At 38.8% G+C, this 27,421-nt stretch overlaps 9 protein-coding genes across 17 annotated transcripts in view; 3 read left to right on the plus strand and 6 right to left on the minus strand.

Annotated features, from left to right (window-relative positions):
• Nucleotides 1–12: 12 nt before the first annotated feature.
• Nucleotides 13–1,425, minus strand: LOC135165709 (phosphopantothenoylcysteine decarboxylase). Its single transcript, XM_064127267.1, has 2 exons — nt 1,006–1,425; nt 13–321 (listed from the first exon to the last, which is right to left on the minus strand). The coding sequence occupies exons 1-2, from the start codon at nt 1,423–1,425 to the stop codon at nt 145–147; spliced, it is 597 nt and encodes a 198-aa protein (XP_063983337.1). The 3' UTR covers nt 13–144.
• A 932-nt stretch (nt 1,426–2,357) lies between these two features.
• On the minus strand, nt 2,358–2,825 carry LOC135165710 (uncharacterized protein). The gene has a single exon (XM_064127269.1). It carries the CDS (start codon nt 2,636–2,638, stop codon nt 2,360–2,362), a length of 279 nt encoding a protein of 92 aa, XP_063983339.1. The 5' UTR covers nt 2,639–2,825; the 3' UTR covers nt 2,358–2,359.
• Nucleotides 2,826–3,259: 434 nt separating this feature from the next.
• LOC135165706 (uncharacterized) lies at nt 3,260–5,147 on the minus strand. The gene is made up of 4 exons (XM_064127264.1): nt 4,983–5,147; nt 4,380–4,633; nt 3,911–4,216; nt 3,260–3,579 (listed from the first exon to the last, which is right to left on the minus strand). The coding sequence occupies exons 1-4, from the start codon at nt 5,145–5,147 to the stop codon at nt 3,330–3,332; spliced, it is 975 nt and encodes a 324-aa protein (XP_063983334.1). The 3' UTR covers nt 3,260–3,329.
• LOC135165694 (trifunctional purine biosynthetic protein adenosine-3) lies at nt 4,021–10,901 on the plus strand. Its single transcript, XM_064127229.1, has 8 exons — nt 4,021–4,161; nt 5,426–5,653; nt 6,191–6,272; nt 6,339–7,086; nt 7,526–8,242; nt 8,601–9,637; nt 10,278–10,535; nt 10,621–10,901. The coding sequence occupies exons 3-8, from the start codon at nt 6,192–6,194 to the stop codon at nt 10,804–10,806; spliced, it is 3,027 nt and encodes a 1,008-aa protein (XP_063983299.1). The 5' UTR covers nt 4,021–4,161; nt 5,426–5,653; nt 6,191; the 3' UTR covers nt 10,807–10,901.
• A 104-nt stretch (nt 10,902–11,005) lies between these two features.
• On the minus strand, nt 11,006–13,607 carry LOC135165704 (uncharacterized protein). The gene is made up of 5 exons (XM_064127261.1): nt 13,204–13,607; nt 13,001–13,132; nt 12,831–12,923; nt 11,857–12,210; nt 11,006–11,548 (listed from the first exon to the last, which is right to left on the minus strand). Exons 1-5 carry the CDS (start codon nt 13,333–13,335, stop codon nt 11,150–11,152), a joined length of 1,110 nt encoding a protein of 369 aa, XP_063983331.1. The 5' UTR covers nt 13,336–13,607; the 3' UTR covers nt 11,006–11,149.
• Nucleotides 13,608–13,668: 61 nt separating this feature from the next.
• Nucleotides 13,669–27,421, plus strand: part of LOC135165702 (heparan sulfate glucosamine 3-O-sulfotransferase 5-like) — a 76,907-nt gene continuing 63,154 nt past the window's right edge. For 5 of the 7 annotated variants that reach the window (XM_064127253.1, XM_064127256.1, XM_064127251.1 and 2 more), the window contains exon 1: nt 13,673–14,722. The gene's annotated coding sequence lies outside the window, so the exon portion shown is untranslated. Of the gene's footprint in view, nt 14,723–27,421 lie in introns of all 7 variants that reach the window. The other 2 variants (XM_064127249.1, XM_064127259.1) reach the window with 2 other exon arrangements.
• On the minus strand, nt 15,127–19,469 carry LOC135166288 (BTB/POZ domain-containing adapter for CUL3-mediated RhoA degradation protein 3). Its single transcript, XM_064128412.1, has 4 exons — nt 18,853–19,469; nt 17,965–18,277; nt 17,477–17,675; nt 15,127–17,111 (listed from the first exon to the last, which is right to left on the minus strand). The coding sequence occupies exons 1-4, from the start codon at nt 19,118–19,120 to the stop codon at nt 16,908–16,910; spliced, it is 984 nt and encodes a 327-aa protein (XP_063984482.1). The 5' UTR covers nt 19,121–19,469; the 3' UTR covers nt 15,127–16,907.
• LOC135166290 (intraflagellar transport protein 20 homolog) lies at nt 19,942–21,814 on the plus strand. Of its 2 annotated transcripts, XR_010299649.1 has the most exons (4): nt 19,942–20,098; nt 20,789–20,943; nt 21,005–21,194; nt 21,298–21,814. XR_010299649.1 is itself a non-coding variant. In XM_064128413.1 (3 exons), the coding sequence occupies exons 1-3, from the start codon at nt 19,975–19,977 to the stop codon at nt 21,116–21,118; spliced, it is 393 nt and encodes a 130-aa protein (XP_063984483.1). In that variant the 5' UTR covers nt 19,942–19,974; the 3' UTR covers nt 21,119–21,814. The 2 variants fall into 2 exon arrangements, 1 of the variants encoding a protein (XP_063984483.1); XM_064128413.1 differs by having other exon boundaries at nt 21,005–21,814.
• On the minus strand, nt 21,996–26,803 carry LOC135166287 (probable protein phosphatase CG10417). 2 transcript variants are annotated; one of them, XM_064128411.1, is made up of 5 exons: nt 26,673–26,793; nt 26,482–26,600; nt 24,659–25,612; nt 23,447–24,013; nt 21,996–23,197 (listed from the first exon to the last, which is right to left on the minus strand). In XM_064128411.1, the coding sequence occupies exons 2-5, from the start codon at nt 26,590–26,592 to the stop codon at nt 22,949–22,951; spliced, it is 1,881 nt and encodes a 626-aa protein (XP_063984481.1). In that variant the 5' UTR covers nt 26,593–26,600; nt 26,673–26,793; the 3' UTR covers nt 21,996–22,948. The 2 variants fall into 2 exon arrangements, with proteins under 2 accessions (XP_063984481.1, XP_063984480.1); XM_064128410.1 differs by having other exon boundaries at nt 26,482–26,803.

The raw sequence follows: 27,421 nt of genomic DNA on the forward strand, positions 1-27,421 counted from the left end.
TGATGAAACGAATTTGTTATAAACACAATTTCGATTTTATTCTCGTACAGGTAGTGCTTCACACAAGTAACATTGTCTTAAAATTTCCCTATACATATTTTTTCACTCTCGTAATCCTTCGCTTGAACTGATTAAATATTCCAATTACTTCTTATGACGTAAATCAGGCGGTGAATAAGGATCCCAGGGATTGAGGGATCTGAGCGTTGTATGGACGATAGTGTCTACTTCAGCCATAGCTCCAACACCAGTATCACCGCACATGAGTGTCTTAGTGATGCAGCTAATCTCTCTGTATCCCCAGGACTTGAGTAGAGCCACCTGAAACCGTATTTCATTATGAATTCATCAGAATTAAGTCTTCTACCTGGAAACAACTGGGATTATCCTTGACACCTGGCTACGAAAGTAATTTTGTATCACAGTCAGGGTAATTTACCACTGAATGAAGAAGAATAATCCATGTTTTAGTGTATCGATTTTTAATTGGAAGAAAAAAATTAAGTGTTGGAACAAAATTCATAATGATTTCAATTTAATTCAGACGATCATTAATATTGAATCGCAATTTAAGACGAATTAAATTGATTACTGATCTTAAATTCAGGTTTGGACTTGATTGAGATAATTCAGATAATGATTTAAGACCTGAATTTAATTCACGATTTAAAATAATTCCTGTTGTCAAATTTCTCGTTTCGTCCTGAATTTAATCCGTGATCTGGATTAATCCCTTATCTAAAATTTATCTTTCGATCTTGAAGATGTTTTTTACATTTGGCCCTCAATTTAGCTCACATATTAATCCCTAATGACCTGGATAGATTCTCTACCTAAATAGAGGTGTAAATCAAAATTTATAATTCAGTGAATCAATTAATTTCAGGTTTTAACCTGAATTTAGTCCCTTAAATTGCTATCTCCCTTTCAATTAAGCCCCCAAGACTCCAACAAAATTAACTCGAAGGTAATCCCCGGACATTCAATCACGAATTAATCGTCTACCTGAGGTGCAGTAACTGGATGCTCCCACATCTTAGTGTTCATGGCAGGGCAGAATAGCAGTGGCTTAACAGGATCCCAAGCTCTAGCAACGCAGGTGAGTATATTATCACAAATGCCGGAAGCTAATTTTCCCATGGTATTGGCATCGAGTGGTGCTATGAGAAATAAATCAGCCCATTTTGCAAGATCAATATGGAGAACAGGATCACCACGATCCTGCCATGCAGCCCATTCCACAGTATCGGACAGGACAGGTATGTCCTGGGGAAATTCCGCGTCCTTCAGGAAATGCTTAGCCCTCTCTGTCACCACAATCTTCACATCGATATTGTGATCTCGTAATTTTTGACATAGCAAGGGTAATTTTATCGTTGCAACACTTCCGGTACAGCCCAGAAGTACTTTTTTTCTCGTTGCCATTGTTTAATTGCTCGGTTGTGTTTTATTGTTCAGACGATAGTTCGATTCTTAAAGCTTAATTGTTCACAGATATGCAAGGTTTGTCTTTGTGTGCTTTGTTGTTTTTTTTGTCCTGAATATTTTTTGATACTATTTCGGTAGAAAATTATAACTCGCTGATTGTGGAATCTAAGAACAATTGGTTTTAGCTGATTCTTTGAGCTTCAAGGGAACGAATCAATTGGTTCAGCCGATCTTTCTAATTTCTTGTGATGGAAACCAACTGGGGTAATTGGGTTTTGAAAAATTGGGATCAACTAATTTGTTCAGTCAAAACTGCAGAAATAACTTCAACCAATTTTTTCAACTTTTATTAAGTTATTGAGTTGCTCGACTGGGGCTAGACAATTGGATCGATCCAGATTCCTCAACTGGTATTAGAGAAAAGCCTCTTGACCAGGTGCTCGACTTGAGCTATGAAAAATTGAATTGATAGATTTTTCAGCTGGGGCTCAAAGAAAATACTGTCAGCCAACTGTTTGACTTGGGCTGGGGAAATTTATTTGATGGAATTCGTCAACTTGGACCAAAAAATTGGGCAGATTCAATTTTTTCAACAGTTCCAAGCAAATCGTTATCAGCAATATATTCAACTAGTTAAAAAAAGATCGTATCAACTTCATCAAATGCGTTTGCAAACATTAATATCAACAGCTCTATATTTTCTCTAGAAAATTTATCCCCTACAACATGACTAATGCCCACGTACCTAAGTTTCTAGTATGTCTTCAACAATAGCCTAAAAAAATTCGAAGCTGTGAACGTTTCATTGGATAAATATATGATATATATTCCTCGTGTCTTGGTGTCTTGATAATCTTCAACAATAAATTTCTCCTGGATTTTCAGTATTATCTCTCTGTATTTATTCGTTAAATATTGTTAAAATTTTTGGTTATGTGTTCTTTGTTGTTTTGTCCTCTTCAACACTATCAACATCGTGAAATCCAAGCTTCGACCATTCCTCACGGCTCATGAGGTTATTTTCCATCCTACACCCAAGATACTCTTTGGCATCCTCTCGACATTTGTTGTTATCGTTTTTGTTGGTGTGAAGACAACGCATGTACTTTATCATCGGTATTTTGCAATAGCCCTCATGATCCAGGGGAAAACTACCCTTCTGAGGGGGTATTGGGGTGATTATCTTCTGTGAGAACGTGTATGATGACATCACCAGGTGGTGGCACGGACATCAAGGCTTCTCTGTCAACGAATATTGTTCTCCTCCAGCTGCCACTCGATATTTCGTGGATTTATCAGGTTTTTTTCGACACTTGAGCACAGATTTTACCAGGAGTTTACAGGGAGTTTCTTAGACACCACTGGGAGGAGGATTTATTTCGTGAAAAAAACTGATGGAGGAGACTGTCTGCGCATGTGTGACCCAGTCAGGAGTGCCAGCTGACGACTTGGGGGTTCAAGGAGTTGGAGACAAGGGGCAGCAGCTCGTGGACGAGACTACAAGCAGTGTCGGGGGAGCAGAGCCCTGTAATATCTGACTCCCGGGTATCGATAAGTAGCGACTTCTGTGTTCCACATCTTACACTGAGTAATTAGACAAATAAATTATTGGACTACAAACGATTCCCGATCAATATGTCGATATAAAAATATCAATTTTTACTTATCTGTGGGCCCAACTCATGTTGGATTTTTAATTGTTTATTGAAAAATGAATGAGAGAGTAACGAAACATTCCAAGTTCAGTAGAAACGGTAGAATTAGTTCATTTTGCGAAAAATTATCATCTATCACATTTTTTCATCTCTGAGAATTTTTATGACGTACAAAGTCTTCTGGTAGATTAATACAATTTATTATGGTTTGATTACAAATTCATTAATTAGTGTATTAATTATCTTTCAACATTTAATTTGTGGCTCTCCAGTACAGGGATCGATATAGGCCTCTTCAGCTGGAAAATCTGGCTCCTCCTTTTTCGTGTACCCCGCAATCAGTCTCTTCACCTGGGCCACCGCACGCCCTGGGTTCAGGCCCTTGGGGCAGGTCTTTGTGCAGTTGAAGATGGTGTGACATCGGAAGACTGAGTAGTAGTCTCGCATCTTGGCGAGTCTCTCCTTGTGGCTAGTGTCTCTGGAATCGATGATCCATCTGCTCCATTCGATAGAATAAATAATATAAATAATATAGATAACATAAATAAATAATAATAATCTATCGAGGACTATCCAACGTTAGAAAAAATAAATCACATCTCTAAATCTAATGAGTCAATCGAAAAATCGTACGAAAATATGGTTGAGGATCATAAAGAATGAAAAATATGGATCATCGTTCTCATAATCTCCTGACATAATCTCTCTTTTGCTCGTGAGACTGTCAACAAACTCTCAATATCTCTTAAACCATCAGAATTTTCGATAGATTCACAAATTTAAGAGCTTTTCTGTGTTTTAAGGGGCGAACTCCAGGACAGTTTCACCTGTACGCCTGCAGGAGCACCGCAGGACCCAGGTACTTCTCTCCTAGCCACCAATATGGCGGACAAGAGAAGGTGCAGCATCCGCAGAGGATGCACTCGTACAGTCCATCCAATTTTTTCCTGTCCCTCGGGCTCTGAAGGGTCTGCCTAGTTCCTGGAGGATATGCCTTGTCCTCTCGCTTCAGATATGGATCGATCATCGTGTACTGTTCGAGGAAGTGCCCCATGTCGGGGATCAGGTCTCGAATTACGTAAGTGTGGGGCAGGGGGTAGATGATCAGGGGTTTGTCGTCGGTGGAAATTTTTCTAAAATCATTACGGATGTTCAGAGAGTGGGAGAGGAAGGAAAAATGAATTCGAAGACATTTTTTGATTGAATTCTTAATGTTAATGGTTTGTGGCTCTTCTTTAACGAATAAAAAATTTGATCGAGTAGATTCGTTTTTTGTTGAGAAAAAATTCTCGTTACGTGATGCAGGCGAGGGTGTTGGTCCCATTGATGTTCATGGCGCAACTCCCGCAGATGCCTTCCCTGCAGGACCTTCGGAAGGCCAGGGTCGGGTCCTGATAGGCCTTGATATTGATCAGGAGATCCAGAACCATCGATCCACATTTGTTCAGGTCTACTGTGAACGTTTCCATTCTCGCCTTCGCCGAGGGCATCTCTGGGTTCCATCGATACACTCTTACTGTCTTCAGTTTTGGAGGGATGACTTGACAGTCCTGGGGTGGTAGACAATCGTCATATGACGGCGATAGTGATGATTATTACCCTACCATAGCCCCTGATTAACATGAATGTCAATTCAATCAATTGATAAAACGAGAAATTTATAAACTCAAATTCTAATTCAGCAGCGAAATTTGGCTGATACTGTTCACTAAATATTTCGAAATCTGAGGGAGATGGAACAATTATGGTCATGACCTTTTTTGTAGATCAGATTCAGGGCTACAAAAAATGTCATCATGAAAATATCGTTACCTCCTTCGGATATCGAGGTATTCCTCGAAAACTGAAACTAGTGCTCGACTTAGACTGTTTTTTTTCGTAAAGTTGATGGAAACAAACCCTCGAGGCATCAGGATCGAAGCACTCCTCCATCTCCTCTCGATTCCTCACCACCTCCGCCTCCCACTCGGCATCCTTAGCATCCCGTTTTGCCCCCTTGGACGATAAAAAGCGTGAAAACCTGATTCTCCGTGTGACAGAAATTTTCAGAGAATTCAAAAACATTTTCCATCTCCTGAAAACTGTTTTTTTACTCCGAAATGTCACCTGACTTCAGTTCATATGATCACCTGACTTCAGAGCATTTAAAATTCATTTATTTTACAGCGATAAAATATTCTTCGTGTTGTTCTGAAGTTTAATTCTCCCATTTTTAAAGAGAAAAATATTTGTTTCCCAATGGCGTTGATAATTTCAACAGATCGATAAGTTCTGACGCCGATGACCTCTTGTTTCGTTCTCACGTCATTATCATTTGGAATTATTTTCGTGTTTGTGTCCAGGAGACAAGGGGTCAGATAAAGACGATGATAAGGAGGGAATTATCCCCCGCGGAGTGACGCGAAAATGGAAGTGGTGATCAGTTACTACTGGGAGTGAGCGGTGAGAGGAGGTGATCAACCTGTTGATTGAAAACGTGTCTCGAGGGTCTGTTTTGAAGTTCGGTGACGCTAGAGAGCTAATTCAAGGTCAATCACCACGTGGAGTGGAAGCTGAAGCTGCAGAATCGAGTGAGTCTGCTGTTTTTCATTGATTTTTTTCATAATTTATTGAAACTTTTCCGTTGGGAGCAATTTTTCAGTGAAAAAGTTGGTTTACAATGAATTTTTGGAGTTTCCGGAGACTTTTCGGTCTTGGAGGTTAGGCAAGGGACACAAAATTGCCAAAATTTGAAATAATTTATGCATAATTGAGTGATTATTCAATTTATTTACATTTTTTTTGGGTTTTTGAGGTGTAAATTTGTGTAATTTTTTATTAGAGAATTATTCTCAAGTAAAATAATTATTTTTTCCATTTTGGAATTCTATCAATTGTATTATTATTTTTGTAGTCACAAAGATGGGAAAATGGATTTCAAAAATGTGTGAAATGTGTCATAAATCCAAAAATAAAAAAGATTGGAACGATTTTTTTATTCGTAAACAATATTCTCATTTTTTTTACCTAATAATTCATTGATTTTGATTCCCATATTACCATCTAAACTCTTCGAATCCATTCCAGTTCTTGTAAAATAAATACTGAATAAAGATTCTCCTCCCCAGGATGTCCAGTCAAAAGGTTCTCGTGATAGGAGGTGGTGGTCGTGAGCACGCCATCACTTGGAAGCTCTCAGAATCCTCAAAGGTACGTGACTCCTCCCTCCAGACCCCCTGAAACCCCGACTAATCGAGACCAATGTTCCACCGCCAGGTCTCCGAGATCTTCGTTTCCCCCGGGAACTGCGGTATCGCATCGCTCCCAAAAGTGTCCCTAGTCCCCCTGACCATAAAGGACAACAAGGAAGTAGCCACCTGGTGTGTGAAGAATGCAATTGACCTGGTGGTGGTTGGGCCCGAGGACTATCTAGCGAATGGTCTAGCTGACGAGCTTAAGACCCACAAGATTCCCTGCTTCGGGCCCCAGAAGTCAGGAGCTAGACTTGAATCCGATAAGGACTGGTCCAAGGTCTTCATGGATCGCCACAGCATCCCCACCGCCAGGTGGAAGTCCTTCCAGTCCTCCCAGGAGGCCAAGAGGTTCATCCAGGAAGCCGATTTTCCAGCCCTGGTGGTGAAAGCCAGTGGATTGGCCGCTGGAAAGGGAGTTGTTGTTGCTAAAGATAAGAAGGAAGCTTGTGAGGCTGTTGAAGACATCCTCGAGGAGAAGAGGTTCGGCACAGCTGGAGAGACTGTCGTCGTGGAGGAGCTCCTCGAGGGAGAGGAGGTGTCTGTCCTCGTGTTTACGGATGGGACGAGTTTCAAAATTATGCCAGCGACTCAAGACCACAAGAGGATTTTTGATAACGATGAGGGGCCCAACACGGGGGGAATGGGGGCCTATGGGCCCTGTTTGTTGATTGGGGATGAGGAGATGAAGGAGGTCGAGGAGAGGATTGTTAAGAGGACTGTGGAGGGACTCAGGAAGGATGGGGTTGATTATGTTGGAGTGCTTTATGCAGGTTTGTCTCTGTAATTGTAGATATACATTATAAAATTGTGGGTTTGTTTTTTTATGGGGTTTGGGAAGGGTTTTAGAGGGCTGTGGGTCAACTGTCTTCAAAGATTATTTGAAAAGACAATGGTCTTGAGGGTCAAATGATTGTGAGAAGAATGTGACCTTCCGGAAGGAGACGAGAGCTCCTCAGGGTCAAATGATCTCTAAAGACGTTTGAAATGGAGAGAATATTTTTATTGAGGGCAAAACGACCCTTGAAGACAATCTTCAGAGTAGAGTTCAGGGTAGAGTTGTGGGTCAAGGTGTCCTTTCTGATCATTGTGTTTGCATTTGTTTGACCTCGAGCCCTCTAAATGTCTTTAAGGGTTGCTTGATCATCAGTTAAAGTAATAAACTTGGTATTATGAAATGATATCCTATTTCCAACCCTCATCACTTTCCAGGATTGATGCTTACTCGACAAGGTCCCAAAGTACTTGAGTTCAACTGTCGATTTGGGGACCCAGAGACCCAAATCCTCATGACTCTCTTGGACACCGACCTCTTCGAGATCATGAAATCCTGCTGCGAGGGCAGCCTATCATCCTTGGCCATTGATTGGCACAAGGGGAGGTTCTCAGCAGGTGTTATCCTGGCATCAAAGGGTTACCCAGCGTCGTCCTCGAAGGGTCAAGTAATTTCCAACGTCGAAAAGGTCCTGCGCGAGCCCTCGACTCACATCTTCCACTCTGGAACCTCGCAGTCATCGACTGGCGAGCTTCTGACGAACGGGGGGAGAGTCCTGATGACAGTATCGCTGGCTCCTACCTTGGAACATGCAGCGGCGAGGGCGACTATGGCTGCCAGGACGATATCCTTCGAGGGAAAACAATTCAGGACTGATATCGCTCACAAGGGCATCGCCCGGACCATCCTCAAGGCTGGAAAAATGTCGTACAAGGCTGCTGGGGTCGACATTAAAGCTGGTGATGACCTGGTCACCAGGATCAAGCCCTTGGTGACCTCTAGCAATCGGTCAGGAGTTCTTGGAAGTATCGGAGGGTTCGGGGGACTTTTTGATACAAAAGCTGCTGGGTTTCAGGATCCCATCCTCGTTTCTGGGACTGATGGGGTCGGGACAAAACTGAAGATTGCTATGGAGATCAACAAACATGACACAGGTGATTTTTTTGATAGATTTAAGGTCGACCCTGTGAAGTTAAAAATAGATGAAAAATCTGGAAAATAGCATAAAACATTTGTTTATTATCGAGGAAAAATATGGAATCATTTAGAGGTGATTTGGTGAGGTGATAGACAAATGGATGGAAGTGACACCGCCATCTTTCTTTACCACCCTCTCTCTACCGGATGGGATTCTAAAGATGGCGACGCATCCCCTGGAATGTTTAAACATTTTAAAAAATTGTTTATCCTCTTCTGATCATTGTCAACTCGTTCAATTCGATTTGTTTAGAATGAACAATTTTTTTTAACTCATAAGTAAATAGTAAATAAATAATAAGTCATTCACTCCAGTGGGAATCGACCTGGTGGCGATGTGCGTCAACGACGTCCTGGCCCACGGTGCGGAGCCCCTCTTCTTCCTCGACTACTTCGCCTGCGGGCACCTGGACGTCTCTCAGGCGACGAGTGTTATCACTGGAATTGCTCGTGGCTGCCAGGAGGCGGGATGTGCCCTGGTGGGTGGTGAGACCGCAGAAATGCCGGACTTTTACCCTCCAGGTGAGTACGATCTCGCCGGATTCGCAGTGGGTGCAGTAGAACGATCCCAACTCCTTCCAAGGACCTCTGAAATTCACGCTGGAGATGTTGTCATCGGTCTGCCGTCCTCCGGAGTCCACTCCAATGGATTCTCCCTCGTGAGGAAGGTCCTGAGGCTCGCGGGGAAGGGTTTTCGGGATCTGGCGCCTTTTGGTGACTCGGGGAGGACAATTGGGGAGGAACTTCTGGTGCCAACGAGGATTTACACTAAGTCTGTTGTCTCGGCATTGAAAACAGGGGCTGTCAAGGCTTTTGCACATATTACTGGGGGTGGACTCACTGAGAACATCCCCAGGATTCTTCCTGCTGAGATGGGGGTGGTGATAGACGCAGAGAAGTGGAGGATTCTTCCAGTTTTTGGGTGGCTAGCGGCCACTGGGGGCATTCCTGAGGAGGAAATGCTGAGGACATTCAATTGTGGTCTGGGAGGAGTTGTCATTTGTGCGGTTCAGGATCGGGAAATAGTCCTGGAAGCGCTCCAGGGAGAGGGGGCGGTGGTGGTGGGATCTGTCAGGATGGTGGAGGGTGGGGAGAGGGTTGTTGTCGAGAACTTTGGGAGGTGCTTGGCTGGAGTGATGAGGGAACACGTGCCTGACGTTGTCAGCAGGCTCCAGGTACCTCATAAGAAGGTCGGGGTGTTGATTTCTGGAAGTGGGACTAATTTACAAGCTCTTATTGATGCTACTGAGGATCCTCTGCAGCAGATCGGGGCCAAGATTGTCGTGGTTATATCGAATAAGGAGGGCGTGGAGGGCCTCAGGAGGGCGGAACGCGCTGGAATACCCACGAAGGTGAGATTTTTTTCAGAGATTTTCATCATGACATTATGCTGGTGTTGAGTGGGTCCATTACGATTCTGTCGTTTGGTTTTTTAAAATAGCTTTGGATCTGTTGGAGATAACGAAAATTTTGATAAGGAAGTTTTCGAAGATCATTCTTTGCTCTACAAAAAAGGTTCCGATGGATATTTCGATATCTCCCTTAGATTCACAGCTAATTATCAAAATATCAGGGGAGCTAAGGACTTCCAGGCGAAGATATACTTAAATGAACGTTTTCAATCTTCAACCATCGCTGACCTGACGATGCGATTTCCACGAATATTTGACCATTTGTTACCTCAAAGAAGGTCTTTCTGCTGTCCAAAAATAGTTGAATTTCACTCTGCGAATTTTGAGATATTGAAGATTGAAAGTGATTCCCTCTATCTCACTCGCCCCCTAACCGATTTTAGGTCAGCTCCTGGGGAATATCTCGGGAAGTAACAAAGACAGCTATATTGTTGTGAGGATCTTTTTGAAGAACAGACTGACATATGCGAAACAACCCTCATAAAAATTTTTATTGTTCAGAAATATCAAGTACAGAGTCAGTAAATGAAAATATTCTTCTGGAATTTTTTTCATGTTTTGGCATTTCTGATACTTTCAGGTGATCAAACACACGGACTATCCCTCCAGGGAGGCCTTTGACACAGAAATGGACTCAGTCCTTCGAGGATATGGAGTGGAGATAGTCTGTCTCGCTGGATTCATGAGGATATTGTCGGAGAAATTCGTTAAAAGTTGGAAGGGAGCACTCCTCAACGTTCATCCAGCACTTCTCCCCTCTTTCAAGGGTGCCCACGCACACAAGGACGCCCTGGCAATGGGGGTGAGGGTTTCTGGGTGCACAGTCCACTTCGTCGAGGTGAATACGCTATCCCTTAATGATAATTCCCAGAATAAATGGGGAGGTCTCGTTTTTCTAACATCAAAATTTTGATTTTTTTCAGGTGGAGATCGATTCTGGGGCGATCATTGAGCAAGAAGCTGTGCCAGTGCTTCCTGGAGATACTGTGGAGACCCTCCAGGAGAGGGTCAAAGGCGCTGAACACAAGTGCTTCCCCAGAGCTCTCAAATATCTAGCCACTGGGAGAATTCATCTCAAAGAAGATGGAAATCTCCACTGGAACTATTGAAAAATTGTTCAAGTTATTTTTTTAATGACATTAAAGCTTTTTTGGATTCTAATACTTTTTAGAATAAATTTTCATACATTTATGGACGATCAAAACGATTGTCAACAATTAATTCATAATTTTTCAACTGCTTTCCGACCGGTTTTTTAAATAATTTTCTTATTGCGATTAAATGAAGTTTTTTTATGATAAGAAAATATTATTGCGTTCTTCACGTTCAATTTTAATTAATATTCATCTATTTACAAGTTTATTAACAATATTAAATTTTTTATAATTTTTCTCAGCCGTAAAAAAATAATTTCGTCTATTCTCTTTTTTCTAGACGAAAAATATTTTTTTATTAATTTTTCCTACTCTCGAAACTACCCATCAAAAAATCAAGTATAGAAACAGGTTCTTCCTGTCTTGGGCTTTCCCCTAGAGGAGCCTCTTTAACTCTAGAGTTTGGAGGCCTCTCCATCGCCTTTTTCTCGAAATTTTTCAAATTAATCTGGACCATTTGCTTCTGGAGAATAGGAACGAGAAGATTATATTTATTAATTTTATCGTTTATTCGTTTCGCTGTGGTTTCCGCTGACTTCAGGGCTGCATCCCAGATGTTCAGGTCCTCTGAAGTGAATGGAAAGGGTCCCAGAGTTTCTCTGGTGTTGTTCAGGTACTCTTGGAGGTCCTTGGACTCTTCTCGAATCTCCTTGGAGAGCTGAATCCACTCAGGAGTGAATCCATTGTCAATCAAAATCTGATAGAAATGGTTTCATTAATAAAAGTTATTTTTAACAATCAATCTTTTGTTTTTCTTAAGAATGAGATCCACTGATAAGCAATAATGATAATTTATTAATCAATTGTACTTGATTATGAGAGAAAAATCTGACCTCAAGTATTTTTAAAAATTTTCTGAAAAGGATTTATCATTTTTTTATCGCCTTTTACCTTTTGTTATCTTATTTTTCATTGGTATTCTGCTATTAACCGAAGGTGATCTTAAATGCTTTTCGTTTGGATTGAATTCACTTTCAGGATGTTGGTAAAGCAATTATCACTCACTTCGTTTAATTTATGAGTGACAAAGTCGACGTGAGGGTTTTGAGAGCTTGATCTGTCCTTCAATGGCTTCCCCATGCCAGAGAGTTGACTGAACTCCCCTTTGTTCATCGCCTCCTGAATGTAATCCTCCACTAATCGGTCAATTCCAAACCTAGTTTTGATGTCCTTGGCTCTGGTCTTGTCTTTTCCAACTAGAGTATTTCTCTCTGCAGCCTGAATTTTTTTGAGTCTGTGCTCCATGACGTTCTCCACTGCTTTCTGGGCCCGTTCCACGGTGAATCTTCGTTGTCGTTGGCTCAGGGTACCCCTGCCTGTGTCGTAGGTAAGAAAATGACGATGTTGGGGAGCTGTGTGCTGAGAGGAAATCGTTGTTAGAAAAAACTGTTTTGGTTTACTTTTTGGTTAATATCTCTGGATCTGAGGGATGTGGCAATATTTCCATTAGAACCTTTTTTACAGAGCAAAGGGAGATCTAGAAGAATGTCGTCAGATTTTTTTTATCCCTCACTATCTCTCACTAATCCAAAGATATTTTCAAAAAACCAAATCTGCTGATGATTCTTAAGATGACTTGGGAGAGCGTGAAGCTGAAAATAATATCTCGAGAATAATTGAATATCTCGAGATCGGTAGAGTGGAACCTAATGAATTTTGGATATTAAGAAGAACTTCTTTGAAGTCAGACATGAGAGAAAATTCGTTGAAATCCGATCATTGGGTCAGCAGATAATGAAAATTTTAAAAAACCCTTTAGCTTCATCCTTTCCTGGGTCACCTCAACTTCAGTGATTGTTTGATCAATAGCTGCGAATCGAGAAGAGATATCGAAATATTCATCAGAATCTTTTTTGTAGAGGGAAGATAGATCTCAAAAAAATGTCTGATCAAAATTTTCGGGATCTCCCCCAGATCCAAAGATATTTTCGAAAAACCACAAACGACACAATCGTCAAAATTCGATATGACGTCTTCACCTGGATATCAAACTCCTCAACGTCGGGCAGCTGCTCGGCCCTCTCCTTCAGCATATTCCTCTGACGCTGGATCATCCTGTACGCACCCTCAACCTCCCCAACCACCAGAATTAATCCTAATTTCTGAGAATCCTTGATCACGTCATCAGAAAAATAAGAATGGAACTCACTTCTGAAAATTTATTAGCATCAGCACTGGAGCACCCACTGTCCGGATGGTACTGCTTGGCTAGGTGCACAAACGCCAGTCGCAGATCCTCATCCTGGCAGTCCTCAGCCAGCCCAAGGGTCTGATAAGACTTCTACCTCCAAGGAAAATCCCAAATCCTCAAAAAAAGCCATGAAAATCATCTCCAAAGCCTCTTCAACTCACTTTGAGTGCCGCCCGGTGTTTGTACCTCACCCCCAGCTTCTCTAGGGGTTCTCTCCTACTCCTGAATCTCCCAAGACACATCAGACACCTCAGGGGAGTCTCCGAGACACAGGAGCACACGACACTCAACATTTTTTAATAACAATAATCCTCGAATTTCTCTTTTGTTTTGGTATTGCGTTGTGTCCAACAATGATGTAATCAGACGTAACTCCACCATTTTTGCACTTTTGCTGTCTCTTGATTTTTTCGGAGGGCTGTAGAGACTATATTTACCCACTAACGACATTTAACAAACTTAAAATCAATTTATTTAATTTTTTCTTTATTTTTAAATTTTTTTTTGGACTTAACATGAGAATTTTCTTGATTATCAAATTTTTTCAACGTAATTCGAGATTTGCAATTTTTTTGAAATTCATCGGTTCAGCGCACATATCGCTGCGTAGTGCCCCACTGCGCATCCCAATATGGCCGTCGTGGTCTAGTTCATTGGCGTTCGTCTCCGTATTTTATCCGGAAATCTGGGGTAAAATCATCAAATTAATCATTATAAAGGTCGTAATTAGTTGATACTGAGGGACGACAACGATTTGATTATAAAATCAACGATTATTCAGACCAATTACGACTGCTGAATCGATAAAACCAAATGGCTATCAGAGAATGATGAGGCCCTCTGCGCATCGTGACTGCGCACCCTAGTAATGGCCGATCGGGAGAGAGTGACTGGCGTTAGTTTCTGGAGTTGCAGCAATAATCAAGGGTAAAATTATCAAATCAATTATTAAAAATGGAACAATTAGTCGATGACGAGGAACAATAATGATATCATCGTGGAATCCACGCTTATCTCGACGAATTACGAGTCAATACATGAAAACAAAAATTTACATTCGACAATCAGGAGCAATCTCCGCGCAATGGCTTTGCGCACATGCAAAATGGTCGCCTGAGTCCGGCTTTTTGGACGTTGGCTTAGTATCTTCGATGGAATGGCTCACAAATTAGTCGAATCAATTGATTATAACACAGTAATTAATTAATAACGATGCGGCGATACAATTATATGGAGCATTCATTGAATATTTTAATGAAGTACGAGTTTTTGAATGATCTGAACGTTGTCATGTAAAAAATAAGTCTCCATATGACCGATGGATTCGTGGCGCCACCAGGTGACGGCTGGAGGCAATTCTGGAAACCGAATCCAGTATTTTAATTTTTCTATGGCATCAATTACTCCTAAACGAATTAAAAAAGTGATTAAATAAGTTAATAAATGACAATAGTGGACTCAGGATTTTTTCTGTTGTGAATTGTGATTTTTTTTTTATTAAATCAAGTGATAAAGTGTATATGGGAATTTTCCTTGTCGATGTGGTGTGTGAATACGCCAGATGGCGGGGTTAGTGATGTTTGTGCGATATTTTGAAAGTTCAGTGCAAGTGATGTTCATGGAGACGAGTTCTTGGATATACTGGAGATCCTGAGGTCTGGAGGAGAATTTCAGCTACTGGTGAGTCACAAAAATTTATAATTGAAATATCAGTTTTCAATCGTCAATATCTCGATATTGGCTGAGTCAATTTCGGTAATTTTGGGCTAATTTTGAAGATCATTTCATGAGCCTTAAGATGCAATTTGATTTTTCCCAATCGTATCATTAGATCCTGAGATATTGACGATTGACGAACGTTCATGTTCACGTTCACGTCTATTTTGTTGAACTGCATGTTTTATTCGTCGGCGGTCCATTTTGTCCCCAATGACGGTTTCGGGGCATTGAAGACAATCTTTGGGCCTCAAGGCCCATGAACAGTATGCCCAACACGTCAGAATGCGTTCGATTCATTTTTTAAATCCAAAATCAATAGGTTTTATCGACAAAAAGTTCAGGGGAAAAATATTTTTCAAGATGAATATATTGTTTTCAACTTTATTTCAATCATTTATCACAATAACTTATCCATTTCACGCGGATTACATGGGCCAGACCAATTCTGGAAACTTTTTATATTATTGAATAACATACATCATCCACAGTCATTGATTTATCAATTAATGCATTTCTTTTAAATTCAACAATTGAAAAATTCATTTTGGCACAAATTGATATACATCAATCATTGTTCGATTGTTCTTGTGGGATTGTGGGGTCGAAAGTGACCCCATCAAACAGCCGGACACAGTTACCCATAAATACATTTAAAAAATACGACCCGTCTTGCCCCATAGGTGCTCATTTGCAGATAGAAATCCGTTTTATAGATTTTGTTTCGTTTCTCAACTTAAAATTTCCATTTTCAATCATTAATTGGTTTTTAATAGATTATTTATAAGCCAGGGGAGTTTTAGGCCCCACTGTGCAAACTCTTAGTTATTTATATTACAATCCACAGCTTGTTTCAATAAATAATTTATTCCTGTGAGTAAAAAAAACAAAAAACGGATCTTGGAAATTATGGCGACAGAACGGGTCATCTTATTTAATTTGTGCGCAAATTTCGCGTTAAAATTCGTTATCTAATTCAGAATAATGAAAACAATAATTAACTCGCATAACTGATTAAAAAAAAAATTATGATTATTGTTTATCAGTGCAGTTTTATCACTGGGTCACCCTCGAAACATTATAGTTCTTCAACAATTATTATTCAACATTTTATGGACTAATTTACACACTTAAACTTCATTTTTTTTTCTCGATATTTTATAGAATGAAATATTTAATTAATACCTGTCCATGGGGGGGGGGGGATATTGACAACCCTGTATTGTTCGTTATTTAATTAACAATTTGTGGAACAATGATGAGGGGGAGGTTTCTCATGCAGTTGTAAAAAATAATCGCATTATTTTATTTTTCATTTCAATTTCGAGAAATAAAAAATCGTTAACGAGAGAGAGAAAAAATGCGAATAATTAGTTTATGATTTTTTTTCTTTTAATACTTAAAACAATTATCTCGTTTTCAATGATAAATTGTTCGTGATTTATTGGCAGTGGTAATATCCATACGTCGTCGTAATGCAGTTGTAATTAATTCAATTTTTCACTAATGATTAACAAAAATTGAATGATAGTTCAATCCTGACGATTTTATTGGTATTGATATTAATTATCTTTATCATAAATTACGCATGAATAAATAATGACTCGATAGTTGATCAATTCAGAGTAATCTACAGTGGGAGCAAGGAAATTACCCAATTAAATTAATTAAATATTCAATTAATTAGAGGAAACAATGAAGAAGGGAGGAAGAGGATGAACCATTACTTTTTAATATTCGATAACTCGAGATCGACTGAGTGAAAATCCTCGATTTTTCTTCAGATACGAGAGTTTTTTCGGATCTTTAAAATGACATTTGATTTATCGAAATCGCATCGTCTGTTCGAGAGATATTCATGATTTAAGAACATCTCTTTTACCTCAGTCTCTCTCAGATTCTATTTTTAGCAGAAAACCGAAATGATTGATTGATTAATTACTTAATAGATATCAGCGTGAGTTAATCAATGTGTCCGATGGATAATCAATCGTTTAATTGTTTAATTGGTGATTTTTTTTTAATACTCTGGGGAAATTCGTTGGCTTCCCCATGATTTTCTTATCTATTTAATGTGGGCACATGTTTTCAATGATCTCACTAAACTTAGTAATGCAGGATGCGGGGGTGTTAGGGCAGCTGGGGGGGGTCAGTTGGTATTTTGCTTGTTGGTGCGTAGTCGAGCTAGTCCAGAACGCTCACCCTCTTCCTCGTCTGAGGTGCAGGGAGGACCACCACCCACTGCACCTCGTGATGATGTTGCCTGCATCAGTTCTTGATCTGGACCGTTTCTGTGCTCATAGAGTAAAATATTGAGGGTCTCCTCGTAGATGCGAGCCTCGGGGAACTCCACCTAGTGAGGAAGTTATTAGGGTAATGAATTAACTAATCAATTAAGACGGTTAAATAAATGTTTTGAATGAGCTGAGAGTTAAGCGCTGAGAGTGAGAGGTTGAAGGATTTGTGAGTTTCCTGCGCGAATAAGTCGGAGGGAAAGGGTTTAATGAAAAAAATTCATCAGACATTTTTCGTGAGAAATTTCGAGAACTACAAAATTGTCCTGTAACATTTTTTTGTAATTTCAAAGGCTGAGGAGATAATTGGGAAATAATAAAGTAGAGTTTAAAACGCCCCTTGATTTTTTACGATAACCCCTCTAAGTCCAGAGTTATTTCAAAACAACGGTCGGAAAAAAAATTATAATCATTGATGCATTACCTTCGTGTGCTTCTTATCAGTCGTGTAGACAATTGAATGACAACAGACCTCACCAACTTTCCTCCCATGACCATAGAATGTCCAGCAACATATTTCAATTGAGCCTATCACGTCCTTGATGAATAGAACTCTGCCATTGAATCTCAACGACATTTTGTCGAATAATTCAATATTTTTCAATAAATTGTCGTCAGACATACTGAAAAAATTCATATTCATTGATTTTTCATCCATAAATAGACGCTTCCCGATTGATAATGTAATTGATAACATAATTGAGAACATAATTGATTGATTGATCCATTAACATTCACAGGTTTTTCATTTTTGAACTCGACAATTCCCTGGACAACATAATTTTGAATCAGACAAGATGGTAGAAAAATATTTTAAAATAAAACTTCACTTTTAGCTCCAAAAATAGAATGAAAATTTGATTTTCAAGTGAAAGACATTTTTGTTGACTTGAGCGTCAAATCTCCTATTACCTGGTATATGAATATTTATTGTTGTGCCTATTGATAAGAAGTTTAACAACCGGTTTGGTTGTGCTGCTAATCAACAATTGCTCCTCTCTTTGTGATGTTATCAATGCAACCCTGCAAATTGGCTCGGCCTCTCGCTCTTTGCGAAGTAGAGCCTGTTCACATGATTCGGCTAGTTCTGTTATGCAGTAATATTTAGCCTCCGCTAGTAATTCTGTGATTTCTTTAGTGCTCTCGGGCAGGCCCACCGAGCCATCTCTCAGGAAGTTGAGAATCGTTCCAAAGTGTTTGCCACATCTGTCAATGAGAATCCATCCTAAAAAATGAGAAAAAAATTGAAACAATAGTGAAAATTATAGTGATAAAAGCTAATAATTTTATTAGATTTTGTTAAGCAAAGTTTGCAAAGTATAGGGCCATCGATTTCCAAAAGTAAAATGCTCAATTTTTCAAATGTTAAAGTTTTCTGACTTTTCAATCATTTAAAAGCTCTGGAAATTAATTGTTTAAGGATTTTCGAGAATTATTAGATATCGTTGGGGGTGTCAAGTGACCCCAGTACTTAGCCAGCCTCTAGCTGGAAAAAACTATATAATTCTCCTATTTTTTCACATTTTTCACGTGAAAAAAATTGTTTTTTTTTCTAAATCCTAATTAAATGTTTTCGATTTTGTTAGAAAATAATCCTGCTAAACATATTAATCAATAGTGTTGTCAATGCAGCACTTTTCCTAATCTCTTCCACCCACCCTCAACCCTCAAAGTCTCTTCCAACCCCCCGTAATTCATCAATTTTCAAGTACGAAATTTTGGCAAATCACATTTTCTCTGAACGTTTCTTGAAAAAATTGTTGAAAAAGTTTTTAAAGTCTCCTTTAAAAAATTGATCACCTTCAGAATCTGTATGAACATCCATTCGTCCACTGAACATAGCACGAAGCATGGTATCATGTTTCCTGAGTGTGCTGATAGTAGTGTAATGCAAGGATCCACCAATATTTAATTTAACGTATTCAGATGGATAACGAATGACAGGTCTGTGATCTCCAGACATTCCTGGTGTGCTGACTAATAATCCTGGTGACGACGTCGATGTGGGCGACGACGTACCCGACGGTGACGGTGGTTCCTCGATTTTATCGGGCGAAATGATCAACATTTAATGAATAAAATCAGCAACGTCCACGACGTTGCGATATTTATTCTTTTTTAATCACTTTTTTTTCTAATCCACGAATTCCTTGACTCCTGGAGCAATTAGTCGTGTCTGGGTAGGAGAACAGAAGGATTTTACAAGATTTAGAAGGGCGTAACTACGTTCACTGGGTCTAGGTTACGATTTGACGAGACATTTTAACGAGAGAGACGAGTTTGATGTAGATATTTGGCGAGTGTTTAGAGCTTTTTACTGGGTTTTGCTGACATTTTTGAGATTTCGAGGGGCTTTCGCAGTCACTGGGTGGCAATGGAGACGATAATTGAAGGGAGGAACGTGGGAATTACATGGGAGAGCCATGAAATTAGGAAGACGATGAAGAGGGAAAACTCCGGGCGATTGTAACGCTCCAGTGGACGGTTTTTGAAGTTCGTGTTTTATTTTGCTTTCGATCGAATTATCCTGGCAGAGAGTAGTTTCACGGGAAAATATGATAGGAACATTGTTATGGAGAAATTCGTAAGCTACAAAAAAGTTCTTATCACTTTTTTTGATAAGATCAGTTTTTATGGAGATAATGGTCAATTAGTCCGAGATTTGAGGCAACCTCATCGTTCAGCTGAAATCAATTTTATTTTCAGTTCCCTTCAGGTGTAATTATTTCGATAGGGAAGTGATTTATGAAAAAATCCTATCAGACATTCATTCTGCACAATTTTGCGGGCTACAAAAAAGGTTTCAACAGTTTTTCTTGTAGAATGACGAGTTTCGGAGATAATCGCGAAAAAGGAACTGATTCAGGTCGCTCTGGTTAATTTTGTGGTGTTGATGGTCTAAGGTTTGTTTTGTTTGGGAAAATGGCGGACTCACTGGCCAAGTACGGGCTCTACGTAGATGATTTCAGTAAAATTAGGATTCTGGAGCCCGAGGTAGCCGGACAGAGTGAGAAATTGAGGGTTGAATGTCAAGGATTTATCTCCAGTAAGTTCGTGATTTGTAGCTGTCGCTTGGAAAATTCTTGTTGATGTTTTCGTGCACCGAGAGAGGTTAGGGAGCACTGAGAACTATTCACACACTTCAATAACACATTTGCATATTTTTTTTCTACGAAAAAGAGCTGGAAATGCACTTCGTCCTGTTTCTTTAAGTTTTTGGTAGTATTTTTAGAGTTTTTTCTTTGTGTTTGGGTGAAATTAGGCTTCTAAAAAAGTATTAGAGTATTAGGAAAGTGTTCAGACTCTTCAGGAACATAAAAGATTTTTTTAGTCTTTATTCACTGAAAAAAGGCCGGAAGTATTCTTTTCATGGCTTTAATTTTATTATGTTTGACCTTTTTCAATATTTTTCTATCGTTGAACCTGATTTAGAGTTTCAATAGGATTATTGGAGTCTTGGGGAGTCGTGCAAGGGGTTGGAAAATTTATTTTGGCTTGGAAAAAAGGTTCAGACTGTCAAAGAACTTAAAAATGATTTTTTTCGAATTTGTATTTCGTTAAAAAGCCACTGAATCTGCACTTTTCAATTTTTTTGCTGCATTTTTGAGTTCACTGGGAGGTGGAGTCGTCCTGTGTTTTCAAAAAATACACCATAGCACTTCTCAATGGTACATGAGCCCTTCACAGGGTTTTTGAAAAATGTTATCCTCAAAGAAACCTGAAATTTCAATTTTAGAAATAACAGAATTCAAAAAAAATTCCGATGAATTCATCGAGATGCTTGATGGTCTTGCTAATGAGGTCGAGAGACAGAAGATGAGGACAATAGGTGCTAGGAATCTTTTGAGATCGGTATCGAAGCAGCGTGAGGCTCAGAAACAAAAAATTCAGGTAGAAAATCGTTTAAAAAATACGAAAGTTGCATGAAATGAGAATTGAAATGACTTTTCAGGCTTTGATTATTGAAAAAACAATGGAACTGGAGCGTTTGAGGATTCAGTACGACTCGTTGCGAAGAATAGAACAAGAGCAGCTGGAAACAATCGAGCATTTAACAGTTAATTAATTAATTGGCTTTTAATTTCATTTATAATCGCAGTGAATCGATTTTTTCTTGGTGAAATAACTTCTGAAAAATAAAGGTACGTTTGTTCTTCGCCAAATGTTCATTCAATCTGCGTTGGAGTTTATAAATAATTGAAGAATAGCGGGGCAATTTATTAATTACTACAAAATAATTTTTAGGAAATTTTAGAGTTCAATAACTTGATGAGCCGTTTTGGTCACAATTTTCGTTGGATATCTCTACATCTAGAAGAGTTGGGAAAAATATTGTTCGACAGCTTTTGTAGCTCTTGAAATTCTCCACAAAAAATGTTCAGACGAAAATTTCGTAATTTATCTCCAGTTCTGAGATATTGAAGATTTTTGGAAAAGAAATTCGTTCTGAAGTGAAATTCTTCTTGTCCATCACTTCACTGTTTCATTAATTAATTAATCAAATTAATTGACTAATTTTTCAATTAATCGGAGGGAGAAAAATAAATTTATAATATAGATTTTCTGGTTTTCGTCATTTTTATTAAAAACATTCTTTTCATAAACTGTCAATCAGGTTTTTAAGTGAGTAATTGTATTCCATAACCAGGGAAATTTACCCACAAATAAAAAAAAAATGTGTTTCTATCTTGAAATTCTCGAGATGTCGTCAGTTTCCATTTTCTAAAAGGCGTACAGGGTTTTCCTGTCTATTCTTCAGGAATATTAATCCATGATTACCCAGTGGGTACCCCCTCATATCCAAAATTGTCGAACTACTCGACGCGATTTCATTTTTTCCAAGAAAAAAACAAATTCAATTCTTCGTTGATGAAATTAAATGAAAAATTATGTCGTGTCTTCGTTACAAATATAAATCCTATGCTCTATTTTATTCATTCGTATTATTTATCTTTTTTTTTGCTCAATTTTTACCTCAAATATTTACATGCCTATTACACCACCTAAATTAAGTGTAACTTTACAATTAGTGAATTATTTTGGAGCATATGAGGGGCTTTATGAAAATAGTGGCTCAAACAATTGAATTTATGATTGTCGATTTGTAATTGAAACAAAATTACTTAATTACCTCAACGCAATAATTATTCGACCAATTGTAATCAACTTTCTGGTAAAATAAAGCGATAGCTTTTTTTTCAATTTGATAAAAGTTGAATTATCTGGATAACGCGTGGGTTTAGGGGAAAATATCAGGTGACATTTTTCGTTGGAAATTAAATTCCACGCAAAAAAGGTCTCATGATATTTATCCGCAGGACCCATCATTAACGAGATAATCAGCCAATGATGAAATGCATTTTACTATTTTCGTGAATTTAGGCCTTTGGCTCCTAATGGAGCGATAGATTTTCCCAGTTTGATAAACGTTGAACTATCTCGATAACGAGTGGATTTGGCAGAAAATGTCACTGGACATTTTTCGTCAGGAATTTCATTCCACGAATAAAAGATATAATCATATTTTTTCGTAGGACCAATCCTTATCGAGATAATCAGCCAATTACGAAACACATTTTACAATTTTTGTGAATTTAGGCCTTTGAGGCTTTGGCCTCTGGTTTTAATACAAAAAAATTACAAAAAAATTCAGTAACCGGGGAAATAATGTACTCATGTGCTCCGTAACGCCAATAACCATCACGAATACCCAATAAAACACTAATCACATTAATCGCGTTGATTAATCTTGCATAACCGTTTGTCCAGAAATATTAAGATTTTTTTTTTTCATTCAAAATAAGAGAAAATAATTATAAAAGAAATTATAAATTTTCACATTCACTTGTGGACAGTCGTGGCTATCGAGTTCATTGTTGAATTCATTCTTCGCCATTCAGACTGCCTCCATTTTCGCACGTTTACACTCATCAATTGGTTTATCATTGTTGACTGATTCCTCAGGATTTTCCTCGGAATTTTCGGTGGATAGGGGCCTCTTCTTTGTTACTGGGACTTGATCACTGTCACCGTTGTTCTGGGACTCAGCGGGTGAGGGCTTTTTGAATTTTACGATTACAGCTGTCATGTTGTCACAGCCTGTGCCATCACCCATTGTGTCTGTTGCCAGGCAGTGATCAAAAAGCTGAAAAAAATGGACAAAATTAGATTTTGAAGTGGCATGGCTTTATACGATTAATTAATCAGTCTAAGAAAGTTCATTAATGGCGACTTAGGGGTATTGAAGCTCATTTGCGACTCGAGTGCACCATAATTACAATTTTATCGTATTTAATTGATTGGTTTCATTGAATTTTTATTTAATTTTGACATTCGGCGAGGACTCAATCTGGATGTTGAATTAAAAATCAATGAAAATTTTGAAAAATCTCACCTCCTCGCAGATCTTCGATATATTCTCCCCACTATTTCTCAGCCTCTCCCTCACAAACTTGACAACATCGTCTGAAGACATGAAATTCCAAATACCATCGCACGCCAAAATCATGAACTCATCGGTCTCGGGATCAATTGTGACCCTCGTAACATCAGGCTTTGCTGATATCATTTGCTCATCAGCAGGAAGGGCAGTGTTTTGCTTGTATGCATGATCACCAAGTGCTCTGGACAAATTAAGTCCACCATTGACCCTTCCATCAGATGTGACTTTTCCTCCGGCTTTGACAATTCTTGCCATCTCCGGTGGATCCTCTGGCTTATGATCGAGACTCATCTCCATGGCTTCGCCATTTCTACAGAGGACACACCTGGAGTCACCGGCATTAGCGACGAAGAGCTCATTACCTCGAAGGATAGCCACAACAGCTGTACAACCACTGTCAGCTCCTGGCTCCTCGGTGATGTTGAACTCACCGTCTTCATCGATCTCGTCCTCCTCGTCCACATCGCTCTCCTCGTCCTCAACGTCATCCTCATCCTCGTCCTCGTCGTCACTAGTTGCCTGTTGACATAATCAAAATCCAAATATTAATTTTAATAAATCAGGAAAACATATTGTGATGGACATTAGTTCTAAAATTAAATGAGTCAGTGGTGACTGTCGATCGATTTTTGATGAATATCTCAAAATCTCGGAGGGAAAGAGAAATTTTTGTTATAACATTTTTTGTGGAGTGAATTGAGTTCTACAATAAATGATATCACGATAATTTCACTATCGATCTTAGATTCGGAGATATTGACCAAAAGCTGGAGCCAGAGATAAGTCAGTTTATCTCGATTTACGATTTTGCTACCGAGTTATCGATGAATATCTTTTAAGAGAAGGGAAATATCGAAATTTTCGAAGAAATTGATTTTGTTCGTGAGACTTTGCTCCACAAAAAAGATTCTACCAAAAATCTTACCATCTCTGCTCATTTACGATTTATTGATCGACAACTGTAGCTTGAGGAAATTGACTAATCTCATTTTACCATTTCACAACAAAATTCAGTCTCGTAATTTAATTCATGATCTTTGTCGATTCAAAAAGATTTTTTGTTTTTGAACTGGGCCTATTCGTATTCTTCCAATTTAACCTCATAATGTTTTTCAATATTTATATACATAATATTTATTATTAAGAAATATTTAGATGCGTCACCTCATCATTTCCCTCCACTCCTTCCTTGAACGTCTCATCCTCCTCGTCATCACTGTCAGAGTCATCTCCATCCTCAACAGCTCTCTGCAGTAGAGCTCTGTAGATGTGCTCTCCAATGGCTTTTTTGCTGCTGCTGGAGATTCCCTCAATATCATCAGCATCACCATTACCACAAGAATTGCACGACGACGAAACATTGTCTGTCTTGCTACTGTCTGGTACTAATGATTTCTTATCATCTCCATTAATCTCCGAATTGGATGAAATTTTGCTGTCAATTTTTTCAGTCGCATCGTCTGAACTATCTGGCATGTCACTTTTGACAATAGCCTTTACAACAGGGTGAGATCCATCACCGTTGCTCGTTGAATCCAATAATTGATCGGAATCACTACTTCCTGGCTCTGATTTTTTATCATTTTCGTCTGGTGATTTTACATCTGATGCATCAGCTGTTGTTGAACTACTGCTGGATACATCTGATTCATTTGTGGATGATGTTGAACAACCAGCTGATGTACCTGATGAACAACCTGGCTTTGATCTACGACATCTGAGGTATGGGGAGGCTACTCCTCGATGAGATTTATCTGTTTCTGTTTGGTATTTCAGCATCACCTGCTCCAATGACATTTCCGCTTCCTTTCGAAGATCCATTATTGAATCCTCCTCAGAGGAATCGCAGGAATCATTTTGTTCTTTCTCGGGGAGGCTTGAAGCAGCTATTTTTTTTAACGTTGCTATCGTTTCAGGTGTTGCCAGGGTAGCGTCGAAACTTAAAAATGCCTCGATTAGGGCTTGAAATACGTCCCCTTCCTTGTAAGATTTCGTTGATTTTATGAAGTCCGGGAGGTTCTGGGAACAGTAGGTTGCCACCTCGTGACCCCCGTGACCGTCGTACACTGCGAATAGGGAGGTGTTCATGTCGAATGATATGCAACAGTTGTGGGCGTCCTGGAAATTTGAAGAATCATTTTTTTCTTGTTTAGTTTTTTTTATATTAAAAAATTTATGTGATGGAGTCAATAATCTTAATTCGTCATTTTTTCTGCACGCTATTGTCGATAAAATCTTCAATTTTCTGGGGAAGGATAAAGATTACATTTGGGAGCGGATTTGCTTTTGGTCTAACAATTTATTATTAATTAAAGGGTAAATATATGAAGGGTAAAGTGTCTCTTGATATCTTTAAATGCTTATTTGAATTATAAATAAATGATTATGATTTGTAATTTTCGGAGTAGTTTTTCAAATGTTTTAATTTAGTTTTCTAATTTTTTTTGCAGAAATTTTCTATGATTTTTCTATTTTGTTTATGTTTTACTTGTTCATTTTATCTCTTAAAAATTGAGCTTTTCATTACGAAATTTCCCTTCACGTATTGTTATAAATAATAGCCCCATTTCTATAATAATTTCTCGAATAAAAAATCCAAAAATTAAACTACGAAAATTCTCCAAAAAAAAATTCATTTCATGAAAACAAAAATCGTTCGTTGAAAATGGGGTTTCAACAATCTCCCAACAATTGTTTACCTCCCACCTCTTCCGCCCCCCCCCCAAACAACCGCCATTATCTTTCGAAAAGTCGATAATAATAATTAAGACCCCTTCAAATAAAAAATTCGTTTAAAATTTCACCGAAAAATAAATCTTCAAAGATGAAATTCGAAATTTTAGGTTGGAATTCGCCGGAAGCGATGGCCCCTCCACGCAAGAAAAAAAAAATTTTTTCTTCCCCTCACCCCGCACGCAGTGAACTTCACTCTGTTATAATGACGTTAATAATTAATATTAGAGTAATAGTTTAAAATAATTATTTACCTCTTGACTGACCCTCCATCCCTGCATAGAGCTCGCACCAAACGCCACATTTTCACCCGACTCGTCGCTCGAGATTTTTGTCGTTATCGGCTCCGATAGGTAGGCCCCCATTTTCCAGCCTTAATTTTCCTTTTGTTATCAATTTTTGATGAGTTAAATTAACAATATGATGATATTTAATGCTCACGTACACCCTTTAACAGTGAAATGCGGGCAAAATGTGTTGATAAATTTTTTTGGTTAACGAGGGAATTATATTCGGCGGGACTGCGAATATGATGCGGTCGTTAACTGTCCCCCATGACCGGTTTTAACACTGCCTGCATTTTCGTCGGCCTATTTCGCGAAGGTGGCGACACCTCGCAATGATTTTCGCGCCCGTTTCAATGCGCAAGCGCACGCTAGACGGTTAAGCGCGCGCGGGATATTTAAAATTGGCTCCGACGCTTTCAATCGGTGATACCGGTGAGGGAAATGGATTTTTCTGGAGTTTTTTTTTATTGACGATAGGGTGAAATTGATTATTTATTTAATATTCGTATTTTAATGCTGATTATTTGGGTATTAATAGATGATTTATTGGAATAGTTGATTGGTAACTTTTATTGTTAATTAGTGAAAATGGGCTAATATTGAAGAGGAATTAAGTTCTGATGTAAAAATGTGCGAGTCACAATCTGGAACCGGAGTTTTCGGGCATTAAGTCGAGATGGAGTGGATTTACGAGGAAATCTTTGAGGATATCTTTTGTGGAGAATTTTGTCAGCTACAGAGAAGGTTCTATGACTTTTTTTGATAGGATGAATCTTTAATGAGATTATTGCACTTTTATGGTGGGCGGAAAAATTGTGGATTAGAGACTAATGAATTTTCTGTTGGAAGAGGAAATTGTTAACTGATATTTTTCTCAATAATGAGTGGTTTCTATGAAAAATGTCAC

The sequence above is a fragment of the Diachasmimorpha longicaudata genome, chromosome 9, assembly GCF_034640455.1.
Source record: "Diachasmimorpha longicaudata isolate KC_UGA_2023 chromosome 9, iyDiaLong2, whole genome shotgun sequence".
Lineage (NCBI taxonomy): Eukaryota > Metazoa > Arthropoda > Insecta > Hymenoptera > Braconidae > Diachasmimorpha > Diachasmimorpha longicaudata.

What these genes read in the sequence shown, in the direction of transcription:
- LOC135165709 (XM_064127267.1), bottom strand. Translation starts at nt 1,425, where the DNA reads ATGGCAACGAGAAAAAAAGTACTTCTGGGCTGTACCGGAAGTGTTGCA. An exon ending in ATCCAGTTACTGCACCTCAG is followed by an intron (nt 322 to 1,005) that starts GTAGACGATTAA and finishes ATACGGTTTCAG; the next exon opens with GTGGCTCTACTCAAGTCCTG.
- LOC135165710 (XM_064127269.1), bottom strand. Translation starts at nt 2,638, where the DNA reads ATGTCATCATACACGTTCTCACAGAAGATAATCACCCCAATACCCCCT.
- LOC135165706 (XM_064127264.1), bottom strand. Translation starts at nt 5,147, where the DNA reads ATGTTTTTGAATTCTCTGAAAATTTCTGTCACACGGAGAATCAGGTTT. An exon ending in AACACCCTCGCCTGCATCAC is followed by an intron (nt 4,217 to 4,379) that starts GTAACGAGAATT and finishes TAATGATTTTAG; the next exon opens with AAAAATTTCCACCGACGACA. An exon ending in GTGCTCCTGCAGGCGTACAG is followed by an intron (nt 3,580 to 3,910) that starts GTGAAACTGTCC and finishes CGAATGGAGCAG; the next exon opens with ATGGATCATCGATTCCAGAG.
- LOC135165694 (XM_064127229.1), top strand. Translation starts at nt 6,192, where the DNA reads ATGTCCAGTCAAAAGGTTCTCGTGATAGGAGGTGGTGGTCGTGAGCAC. An exon ending in GATCAACAAACATGACACAG is followed by an intron (nt 8,243 to 8,600) that starts GTGATTTTTTTG and finishes CATTCACTCCAG; the next exon opens with TGGGAATCGACCTGGTGGCG. An exon ending in GCACAGTCCACTTCGTCGAG is followed by an intron (nt 10,536 to 10,620) that starts GTGAATACGCTA and finishes GATTTTTTTCAG; the next exon opens with GTGGAGATCGATTCTGGGGC.
- LOC135165704 (XM_064127261.1), bottom strand. Translation starts at nt 13,335, where the DNA reads ATGTTGAGTGTCGTGTGCTCCTGTGTCTCGGAGACTCCCCTGAGGTGT. An exon ending in AACACCGGGCGGCACTCAAA is followed by an intron (nt 13,133 to 13,203) that starts GTGAGTTGAAGA and finishes CCTTGGAGGTAG; the next exon opens with AAGTCTTATCAGACCCTTGG. An exon ending in ATGCTAATAAATTTTCAGAA is followed by an intron (nt 12,924 to 13,000) that starts GTGAGTTCCATT and finishes GTGGTTGGGGAG; the next exon opens with GTTGAGGGTGCGTACAGGAT.
- LOC135166288 (XM_064128412.1), bottom strand. Translation starts at nt 19,120, where the DNA reads ATGTTGATCATTTCGCCCGATAAAATCGAGGAACCACCGTCACCGTCG. An exon ending in TGTTCATACAGATTCTGAAG is followed by an intron (nt 18,278 to 18,852) that starts GTGATCAATTTT and finishes CTCATTTTTTAG; the next exon opens with GATGGATTCTCATTGACAGA. An exon ending in AATAAATATTCATATACCAG is followed by an intron (nt 17,676 to 17,964) that starts GTAATAGGAGAT and finishes GAATTTTTTCAG; the next exon opens with TATGTCTGACGACAATTTAT.
- LOC135166290 (XM_064128413.1), top strand. Translation starts at nt 19,975, where the DNA reads ATGGCGGACTCACTGGCCAAGTACGGGCTCTACGTAGATGATTTCAGT. An exon ending in ATGTCAAGGATTTATCTCCA is followed by an intron (nt 20,099 to 20,788) that starts GTAAGTTCGTGA and finishes TTTCAATTTTAG; the next exon opens with AAATAACAGAATTCAAAAAA. An exon ending in CTCAGAAACAAAAAATTCAG is followed by an intron (nt 20,944 to 21,004) that starts GTAGAAAATCGT and finishes ATGACTTTTCAG; the next exon opens with GCTTTGATTATTGAAAAAAC.
- LOC135166287 (XM_064128410.1), bottom strand. Translation starts at nt 26,592, where the DNA reads ATGGGGGCCTACCTATCGGAGCCGATAACGACAAAAATCTCGAGCGAC. An exon ending in GAGTGGAGGGAAATGATGAG is followed by an intron (nt 24,014 to 24,658) that starts GTGACGCATCTA and finishes TTATGTCAACAG; the next exon opens with GCAACTAGTGACGACGAGGA. An exon ending in TATCGAAGATCTGCGAGGAG is followed by an intron (nt 23,198 to 23,446) that starts GTGAGATTTTTC and finishes CATTTTTTTCAG; the next exon opens with CTTTTTGATCACTGCCTGGC.